We start from the raw sequence: 11,397 nt of genomic DNA, 5'->3' as shown, positions 1-11,397 counted from the left end.
GGTTCTCCTGCTCTCATCTGGCTTTGAACCAAAAACCTCCAGCGCTTGTGACGACTGTGCAATTGGCTCATTCTGATGAAAAATAGTGCAAAATTTCCCCTTGATTAAAAAAAAACGTGGCTTTATCTGAAGCATAACCGATGGAGATACGACAGAAACGACATGGTAGACCTAGCCAGAACCAATAAGATAGTGAAATCAGTGTTTGATAGGTCCTACAGTTAAGGTCTGATTAATTGAAAATTAGAAATTTTTCAAACAAAATTCATTTGTCTTTGTTCAATACTATAGGTATATAAATTTCACTCCACCACGTTATAAATAAATCTCAATCAAAAGAAAAAGAAAATTGTAAATCAAGACACGTTCTACAATGACAAGCAAACGGAGACGGACCCGCACGGATTAGCTCGGCAATGCTGAACTCTTCCGTTGTGCGACCAATAGAAACCCGAACACTTGGCTGCGGTGACATCCATGTTTGTTTATGTTTTAAATACGTTAAAATATTTTTTAAAGCACAAAAACATCCTGTGTTATATCATTACTTTGTGGTTCATTATTTTTATTGCGTACGTAAATCACGCTCGTACTATGATCTCGAGGCATAATATCATTCTGATTGGTTACCATTGGTGATGTTTCAGTGCGTTGTGGAAGCAGCAGATGCGATAATGAAAAGTTCCGGGCTGATCAGTCTTCGGGTTTTGTGGTACATCTCCGTGTCGTTGTAGAACGGGCCCTAGGAAAAAAAATACAAATGAAAACAAACTGTTGACATCCCCCATCGGGCAATGGGGCCTTTTTGACGTGATAACGTCTTATAAATGGATTAACGCCGACTGCACGCACGGAAAAGCACGACTCATTGTCACGTTTCGCCTGAGCCGAGCGTGCAAGAACCGGGCAAACCACCGTGCGAGAAAATCTTCTATGATATCAAACAGGTTAAGACGGGCTTTTTAAAAGCAGCAATTTTAAATTTTTTTATTTATTTGTCCAATGTCGTCATTTTGAAATTAACAAATTTATTGACATTGATTTGATTTCAGTTTATTTCTATAAATAATTGTTCGTGATTATATGTAAACACATTATTTAAATATTAAATTTGCAAAAAAAACTGTAAATAGTAATATAAAATTTAAAAAGTATGCATTTTTTCGTCAATGTTTTCTCATGACGTTATCACGTAAAATTATGTCCGTAAACCGACTTTGCTGGCGTGACGTAGCAAGCCACCGACCACCTCGCGGCGTAGCGACGCCAGGCGCGGGGTGTATTTTTAAGACGCCGCGCCGGCCGGACCGCGCTATATATAAACCTGGCCGCGCGGGAGAGGGAGCGTGTCTGGAGGGGGGCTGGGGGGCTGGCCGGCGCGAGGGGACAGTTCGCCGCGGGCCGCCCCGGGAGGGGAGTCGACGGCGACCCACGTGACCCCGGACCATGCAGGACGACAAGCAGCCGCCGTGCAGCGTCGAGGAGTCGGACGTCCTGGGCAGGTGAGGCGCTGGTGACGCCAGCCTCTACGTTTATATGGTGAATTGCGATACGGCACGTCAGTACACCATACTAACACCAAAATGCGAGTCAATACACCATACTTACACCGACATGCGAGTCTATACACCATGTTAACACCGAAATGCGAGTCAATGCACCGTGTTAACACCGAAATGCGAGTAAATGCACCGTGTTAACACCGAAATGCGAGTCAATACACCATATTAACACCAAAATGCGAGTCAATAAACCATATTACTACAAAATGTGCGTCAATACACCATATTAACACCAAAATGCGAGTCAATAAACCATATTAACACCAAAATGCGAGTCAATACACCATAAAGCACCGAAATGCCAAAAAAAAATCATCATGAAATTAATCAACACACATATTTAAAACTCTACTCAGATTACAAAAAAGTAATATTTTAATACTTCAAATTCAAATAGTTTTTGCATTAAAACATTTGTATGTTTTTCAAACATGCATATAGTTGCTGATTTATTTGTATTGTTCCCACTAATTAGACATAATTGTTAAAAAATATTTGTGTTGTAATAGTGAATCATGCATCACTGTTTTGGGTGAAGTAGGTATTATTGAACAAGTAAGTGTCCTGTCTCAGGTTTCAAAAACAAATTTGGCCAGAAAAATTGTCTCTACATATACGATACACGCCCGTTTTACCAAATTTACTTAAGTTTTCTGGTGTATTGTGGGTACTCTGACACATGCCAAAGAACGAGAAGCCAGTAAGAAAATAACAAATGTTATTCCATGACCCAGACGTATGGCGAGTTGTAGAGCAGGTAAGGCGTGGTAGACAACCGTAAAACAACATACACTAACATTTTTTTAACTTTTCTTTCACACGACGTATTCATTTTAAAAACTTTGGCCTCCCCAGTATTTTTAATCAATGTTTTCTTTCGGCAGCAAAAACATTTAAGATGAATATATTTTATGCAAGAATTACTTCTAGAAAAACTTCTTTTTTTTTTTTTTTCAGAGTTAGAGATATTCTTTCATTTTTTAGTAAATATCATGAATTTATTTGTAGCAAACTTTATTTATGAGACATACTTTAAATGTGAAGGCCCGTCTACAATTATAATGTCATAAACAGTGTCCGACGAACACTGATCGCTGATTGGTCCACGTGACCCTCTGACTTCATGCGTTGTGTGGACGATGGTCCGAATACATTGGCTAGCGTGAACCTTTCGCGAGTGCACAGCAGGCCTTGCGCACGACCTGAGCGAATTCGGTTCACAACCAGTGACATTTCGCGATGTATCCCACATATGTTGGCAGTGTTAGTAAGTAACTATATCAACTACCAAATGATTATCATCCCATGACAGCAATTTTGTGACCACAGTTTTTCAACATATAAAAAATAAAGTTTATTTAACATATTTATTTAACCATTCTAACCACGACACATTTTTATATTTACAAATTTTGCTAGTAATTTATAAGTAACAACATTAATAAGTATTTAAAGCAGGAATTGCACCTGATGATTGTAATATCTTGACAATTTATCGCCATGATCTGATTGAAAAATACAAATTCTGCTGTCATTGGTCGTTTCGCCATGTGTCCGTAACATAAATATGCGCACGGCCGTCCTATGCGCTGTTGTGAATCAGCAGGTTGTGAAACATGGCGGTCAGGTGTTGTGCGCGCGACATACTGTCCCTAAGGGTGAGACGCGCGGCGCAACAGCGGGACATCGTATTCCAAACCCTCGCCTGTCCTCCCAAACAAGCGCCCTTCAAGGGTAGATTGGGAGTCGGCAAACAGATAGATTTTTAAACATCCCAGAACAAGTAATTCAGACAGAACTGTCTAGGGATAACTCCCTCCCTTTCGATCAGACTCAGCCAACCAGACAGTTGGCTATGAAGTTAAGGGACTTAAATACCTTTATTGACACACCACACAAAAGTGCTTACATGTGGGTGGACATTTACATCATTCGGAGCTGGCCGTTGATAAAAAAAAACACCAACTTGTCCTACCAAATTAACCAGCTTAACATACACATGAGCTACATGCTGGGCCTCAAGTTCTTGGCCCTTAGACCTTGTCAGCACTGCTGGCGCCTACCCCGGGCTCCCACATCACACTGGGACCCCTCAAAACACCCAGTGAACCCGTGGTCCGGTGGAGGCCTAGCTGTCCGGGCCAGTACCGGAGCTGTGTCGTCGCTCACCACGTCGACTCAGATATATTCCGACCTTGCGGCCGGCGTGCTCACGTTCCCTTCCCAATACGCGCCCTTGAAGGGTGGTGTGGGAGCATCTTCCAGTTCTCTTTTAAAACACTCTAGAGCATTTTTAATATACAGAACTGTTAGGTATCGTTGACCCAGCGGGACATGTAACTTAGGTTCACACCTCATAAAATTCATCAATACTCCCCCAGGCATATGATCCCGCTAGGGCGTCATCCTGGTTAGGAGAAAGATGGGTCTTTTGCATGCCTGACACTGTTACCAGTGCCCAACATGGGTTCCGAGAACCGGGAAATAGATTCGCCATTTCCAATCGCGGCATGTTACTGGCGAGCGCACGGCTGGGTTGAGAGGTTGAGGAGACCCATCCCAACTTCGGCACCACCGAATCCGCCCCCAGATCCGCCGTTCACCCCCAGACCTCCAACAGAGCCAGCCCCCTCTGCGGGATCTGAGCAGCACCGACACGGAACCATACCTCTCACATCCCTGGGACCCCTCGGTCACCCAGTTGCTCGTCTCAGCGGGACAGACGGCGGGGAGGAGGGCCAGGGTAGCGGGGCTCTGACGCGGGGCGCGGGGCGCAGGTACCTGGTGGCGAGCCGCGACGTGGCCGCCGGAGAGCTGCTGCTGAGGGAGGCGCCCCTCGCCGTCGGACCGCGCGCCGACGCGGCGCCCGTGTGCCTCGCCTGCTACCGGCCGCTGCCCCTGCGAGGCGACCGTCTGCGCTGCTCCCGGTGCGGCGTCGTCCCGCTCTGCGACGCCCGCTGCGAGAGGTAGCCTGCTGTCCCTGCTGTCCTGCTGTCCTGCTGTCCCGCTGTCCTGCTGTCCCGCTGTCCCTGCTGTCCTGCTGTCCTGCTGTCCTGCTGTCCCTGCTGTCCTGCTGTCCTGCTGTCCCGCTGTCCCGCTGTCCTGCTGTCCTGCTGTCCCGCTGCCCCTGCTGTCCTGCTGTCCCTGCTGTCCTGCTGTCCCTGCTGTCCTGCTGTCCTGCTGTCCCGCTGTCCTGCTGTCCCGCTGTCCCTGCTGTCCTGCTGTCCCGCTGTCCCTGCTGTCCTGCTGTCCCTGCTGTCCTGCTGTCCTGCTGTCCCGCTGTCCCGCTGTCCCGCTGTCCTGCTGTCCTGCTGTCCTGCTGTCCCGCTGCCCCTGCTGTCCTGCTGTCCTGCTGTCCCGCTGCCCCTGCTGTCCTGCTGTCCCTGCTGTCCTGCTGTCCTGCTGTCCTGCCATCCTGCCGTCCTGCTGTCCCGCTGCCCCTGCTGTCCTGCTGTCCTGCTGTCCCGCTGTCCCGCTGCCCCTGCTGTCCTGCTGTCCCTGCTGTCCTGATGTCCTGCTGTCCTTCTGTCCTGCTGTCCCGCTGTCCCGCTGCCCCTGCTGTCCTGCTGTCCCTGCTGTCCTGATGTCCTGCTGTCCTTCTGTCCTGCTGTCCCGCTGTCCTGCTGTTCTTCTGTCCTGCTGTCCTGCTGTCCTGCTGTCCCGCTGTCCTGCCGTCCTGCTGTCCTGCTGTCCTGCTGTCCTGCTGTCCTGCTGTCCTGCTGTCCCGCTGCCCCTGCTGTCCTGCTGTCCCTGCTGTCCTGATGTCCTGCTGTCCTTCTGTCCTGCTGTCCCGCTGTCCTGCTGTTCTTCTGTCCTGCTGTCCTGCTGTCCTGCTGTCCCGCTGTCCTGCTGTCCTGCTGTCCTGCTGTCCTGCTGTCCTGCTGTCCTGCTGTCCTGCTGTCCCGCTGTCCTGCCGTCCTGCTGTCCTGCCGCTACACGCACGAGTCCACCTGCTCTCGTCTTGTCGTCGTTGGGTGGACATCCGTCAAGGGGTTTGGAGTCGAATGTCAAGGCCGCATCGTTGAGGAACTAGCTTGGCTTCTGGGTTGTAGCCGCGTCCTTGGCGATTTAATTCACCGACGTTTTCGGTCCACATTGCAGTCGCCATCATCAAGGAGCAGTTAACCTACAGTTACCAGTAGGTGACTGCTCCCTGATGATGGCGACTGCAATGTCGACCGAAACTTCGGTGAATTATTCGCCAAGGACGCGGCTACAACCCAGAAGCCAAGCTTACTGCAGACAATGGCCGTGAAGGCCTGCGAACTTTATTACCGTTGAGGATCGGTTCTGACGCGGAAAGGACAGATATAGATATGTGTATTATCTTTGAAAGATTTGTGCAATGGGAGTTGATGACTTGATGTAAGAAAATAACTGTATCACTACGAAATAGTGTTACCATTTATGTTTTGTGTTGCCTCAGTACCTCCAATGTGCGAAAGTTATTTGTAAACCCTTGTTTGAATAGCTTTCCAGTATTAACTGGGTATATTAAGCACGGTAAAACAAAAGAAAGCCAAATTGTTGAATATTTGATCGATCATCTTTTCCATGGTTAAAAAAAAATTGCCGAATGTACACACCAATTGAAGTATAAAAATATTAGCCAATTTTTGTAAGAAATACTCAGTTATACCTCGATAAACCGTATTTCAGATATGCAAAAATAACCAAAGCTATGTGGTGTACAGAGTTATAATATCTTTCTTTTAGTATTGCAAACTATTCCTTGTCAACTGTTTTACAATCGAATCTTTTGTAAAAGTACTGAAAAATCAATTCTGTGAGTTGTTCAAAGTATTTTTCGTCTGTATTTGCTGTTCTTGTTGCTAGTGTCTCATCGTTGTTAGCTCACTGTGTCCGTCTCTGCTGAAATAATGTTTTTTACCGATTATTTCTATCTATTTATTTAATGATTTGATGTTCCCCGAGTTTCGCTTGTTTTCTGTATGTTTGTACATTTATCTTTCTTGTCTGTTATTGATGTTTCTTATGACATGCATTGTCATCAGCAATGGTGTATGTTTTTAATTATATTATATAATCAATTTACCCAATTGCAAGAACCATTAAAAAAAAGAAAAATTAAAGTATTTATTTGGCATGTGAAACCAGTACGTTTAAAAAAAATTATTTAAAATTAAATTATATATTAATTCGTAATAATCTCAAAATATCAAGTGTAGTATGTATTGAGAATTTAATTTCATAAAGAAGTTATTATATCTACTTAAGTTGTCGAACTGACGGAAATGTTCTAATAATAATAATTTAAAACAACAAAATTATAAGCAAACTGAAATCTTTTGTTGTAGGATATATTTTTTGTACAAAATATTTACATACACAACCATTAAATGAACTTTTGATACTGTAACAGTTAAAACATAATACATGTTTTATACTATTACACGTAGAAATATTATACATCCAAAATAAAATCACCTAATTCAAATTTTTGTTACAATTAAAATTACAAATAATTAAATAGCGATGTGCACAAATATTAAATAGAAACTTTCTGTATTTGTGAACTCAAAAAGTTCATGTTTAATAATCCCGATGATTTAATTAAGTTTCTGAGGGTTTCATTTAACATAAAACATTTATGCCATACTTAACCCTGATGTAAGCTATTACCAAGAATTCTGTACTCAGAAGTACTGTAAGTTCCAATAAAATTTCTCAATAAGTAAGCAAATCTCACAAAGCTGATCGATTTAATGTCAGTACTATCATTACCTAAAATACTGGCGATGTCAGTATGAAATGTATCTTTTAATTTGACATCTCCAACACTGTCATTGATTTAGTACTTAATTTAAGATTTTGAAAATGCCTATTTGCAAACAGTTGTTTGAATAGTTTTCCAGTATTAGCTGCGCATATTAAGCACGGTAAAACAAAAACAAAAAAGCCAAAAATGAAATAACAAAGTAAACTTTTCTGTGGCTTTAAAATCAAATAAATAATATGTTATACAATAACTTCATGCTTGTAAGCACACATCTTTTAACTAAACACATGCCGCGACTATGTTATATACTACTATACATATGCATACATTACTAACTCCGTGACTGATTTGTAGTAGGTTTAATTGTGACGTGTATACATAACCTACCACACAGTCACACACTCTCTCTCTAATATTGCCAGGGCGCCAGGTATCTTAGATACCGTTTACTGTTATCAATTTTTTAAATCAAACTCACAGATTTCATACCTTAAACGTGTGTAATGTAAATAACACCTGCATTGATTGACAGTATAACTAATATTATTTAAATATACAAACATCTAAGAAAGAAAAAGTAATAATAATTTTATTTAAAAATAAAATGCAAAACTGTGTTTAGCCTTAACTTGATAATCGGCCGGAAAATTACGGCGTGCGCAGATTTAACTGCAAATGTTCTGTATCTGATTATCACAACAAATAATGGCTTGAAAAAGTTCTAGATGTTATTTATGCACACGAGGGACAGTTCTATCAGCTTGAAAAAAAAAAATATTACAGAAAATGTGAAATTTTCGTTAAATTTTTTATTTAACCTAAATTGTTTTCACTTGGCTTAGCTCAGGATAGATTTGATATCTTGTTAGTTTCTCAGACCTCTGGGGAGATAGGAAAATAATAGTGTTATGGCCTGCATCAAAAGTACGTTTACTAGCTATTAATCTCAGTTTGCAATCGTAAGTGGCTGTTCATTCACGGTATTTACGGACGTAAAGCACTACCGATTTAAGTGTATTTACTGTTATTAAAACAGGCTTACTCACTTCTTCGTAGGTTCCGTCGTCCGAATCTTATTTATAACACTTTTAAAATGATTGCACTCGATGTACATACGCACCAAAAAAAATAAATGTCCTTTTTAATATGGAAAAACCAGAAGTTTTTCTAAAATTACAAACAAATATTTCAAAAAGGTGCCAAAATAAAATGCGGGATTTTGATTGTTCCTGTTATAATATCATAGAGTCTATCAGTCAAGAGAGCAGTGTAATGTCCAAAAATCAATGAATTATAAATAAATTATATGAAAACAAATAATAAATAAAATATAGGGCTGACAGTTTTAAATATCCCGCTGTGACTTGTTACGTCGCACACAATATTTCAAAATAACTTTACCATCGACAGTGCAAGCTCTTTACATATTTTTTTTCCTAGTCTATAATTTTATATAATTATTGTACAGCGGGACTGTAAGTTTTTTTTTACAGAATATTAACTAAAAAAATTGCCAGACTAGTTATACAAATTATATTTCACTGTTATGAAATAACACAATTCATGCTGAACGAAGAACATAAGAATGCATCATAAATTTGTTCGTTACCGAGGTTAAATGTGACAACACGTACTGCACGTGTTATTGACACACGAAACTACAGTAAACTCGTGGAATAGCATCATGTCAGTGTTAAGAAGACTGCAAGTATCCGCTCTACCACTCTGGTTCTGGGGTAGAGCGCCTGCCTTGTGACTTGTAGGACCCGGGTTCGCGCCCCGGCTCCTCCAAGGCGGATTGCCCAGAGAGAATGGCGGCATTTTCTCTGGTATGAATACAATCCCTTGTAACAAGTCAGGCTACCAAAGAAACGGTGGGTGGAACAGAAAAAAACCTTCCAGGTGGCTTCCAAATGGGGAGCCCGTTTCTTTTCCTGGGCTCCCCATGCGGTGGCCATTCCGGGGGTTTCTCCGGGGGAACGGAGTTTTGCAAAAATATATATATATATATTTTAGTTTTGTATGCGTTTTAGCTTTTAGTAACTGTAGCGTTACCATTCCAACATGTTATAAATAAAGCTCAAACAAACATTAAAAACATTTTTGCATTTGTACATAAAATATTTGAATATTGAATGTTGTGTGTTCTACCATTTATCGGTATATATTTTCTTGTTTTGATGAAAAAAATATTTATAGGCTCATGAATTTTATTCCTAAAAATATTATTTCTGAAAAACCACGTAGTTTTCTATCGGTAAGATCGTCTTTAACACACGCAGTATTATGTGCGTGTGTATATATGTTTTAATTATCTTACAAATAGACGCTTTGCAATCCGCAAAGTAGTAGTTTGTCTCAACTACTCTTTAATATTTAATTAATTATATTCCAACTGTAATCGGAATTGCTGATGGAAAAAAAAGGAAGTATGTTTGGAAAACTATTCAGCATAATATTCTAGCTGTCCAGATCTGGTTTTCAAGTTAACAAACGTCTCTGAATTACGACAGCTTTTATTGTATAACATTTAGTAAATAAAAACGAATACAATTAATTAATATTATCACATAGATAGAAATGACATTATCGTGGTGTCCACTTTAATACTTTCGAGTTATAGTGGATGGCAAGGTTTTATTTTTCACCAACATGTAGATAATACCATTAGTTGCACTTGAAAATCTTAGGTCTTATTAAATTTATATGTGTTTTTTGTTCTTATTCTATGTGCTTATATGGTTCCTATTTTTTTAATTTGTATGTCATAATTCGTCTATAAGTGTTGTAAGGCACGAAAAACTGAATTTCAATTGTATCTGACAGCTACGCATAGTAACAATTTTTTTACTTCCTAATAGAAAAAAATACTTAACTTTCAGCATAGTTTATTTTTGAAAGAAAGCCCATCAACATTCGAAATGTACGAGCCTATGTCTTCCCTAAAGTGCCTGTGCTGCTTGATCTGTGCCAACAAACTACACTACACAAAAATATGGTTATGGTACTTTTCCGCCTTTTTCAAAGAGGCCAAGCGGAATACTTCCAGTATGGTAGTCTTCCGCGTCCCCTTCCAAACCCCCCTTCCTTTTTCGCCAAGCGACACAAGCTCAAGTTCGTATCTGCGCACGTACGTCTCGAAGTTCAGTAGTTGGGGACTTTTTGAGGCAAGGCGGTATGGAAAAGTTCTTTGTTTCTGTGTGATGTCAAAGACGTTTACTGTGTTACATGTGCTCTTTTTGTTGTAATATGTTTAATGCTAATTCCTTGCTGATGTGTAGAGATACGAGGGATACGACAAATATAAAGTATGCTCCGTTTGTTTAAAAAAAAAAAAAAACCAAACTTGTGAGAAAAAGGTTTTTTTCCATATAATCGTCATTCAGTTCTAAGCACTTTTCGCAACACTGCAACCAGTTGACAATCGCGGGTTTGTAATTTTTTTTGCTTTAACTGTGTACGCTATTGAATCCATTCTTATTTTTATTTATTTATAAATACTGTCAACAATGTATGGTATGTACACTATGAAATCCTGTTTTGTTAAAATATATTTTTTATCTAACTAGTCATTACTTCATGGGGTGTAAATAACAAGGTTTTGATAGTATACTATCAAATCCGTTTTTTATATAAATCCAATTTATATACGACCACGTTATTAGTGCATGAAGAATAGTTTTTGAAGATCATTAGCTGTATGAATTTTTTTTATTTATTTATAAATATTGTTACGATTTATTAAAATGAAATAATAAATCATAGTGTGGGAAAACTACTGGGTTCGCAAATGGATAGCCCAATTGAAGATTTTACTACACTGTTCTATCGATTTCCAATATTTGCATCACTAACAAATAATCTTCTAAAAATTACAAAATAATCAATTACACTAAAAAACTATTTATTCCCCAGTCACTCACTTTGCTGTGCCGCAGCTCCCCTCGCGGGATTCCGCTGCAGCCGTCGCACTTCCCCTTCGTCGAGGATCCCCTCGACGCCTCGCTCGGGACTCTCGTCGCACCCGCGACACTATCGCCCCGGAAACCCCGCGGCTCACGTTCGCAACAATATTGTCAACGATTAAAGCATTAC

General features: G+C 40.8%; 1 protein-coding gene across 1 annotated transcript in view; it reads left to right on the top strand.

Moving 5' to 3' along the window:
• Positions 1–1,389: 1,389 nt before the first annotated feature.
• LOC134542941 (SET domain-containing protein SmydA-8-like) overlaps positions 1,390–11,397 on the top strand; it is a 29,805-nt gene continuing 19,797 nt past the window's right edge. Inside the window, exons 1-2 of the mRNA XM_063387554.1 lie at positions 1,390–1,502; positions 4,340–4,528. Of these exons, the coding sequence (XP_063243624.1) occupies positions 1,447–1,502; positions 4,340–4,528 (245 nt within the window). The 5' untranslated portion in view covers positions 1,390–1,446. The remainder of the gene's footprint in view (positions 1,503–4,339; positions 4,529–11,397) is intronic.

Source organism: Bacillus rossius (genome assembly GCF_032445375.1).
Source record: "Bacillus rossius redtenbacheri isolate Brsri chromosome 9 unlocalized genomic scaffold, Brsri_v3 Brsri_v3_scf9_2, whole genome shotgun sequence".
Taxonomy (NCBI): domain Eukaryota; kingdom Metazoa; phylum Arthropoda; class Insecta; order Phasmatodea; family Bacillidae; genus Bacillus; species Bacillus rossius.
This window is presented reverse-complemented; position numbering and strand designations above follow the sequence as displayed.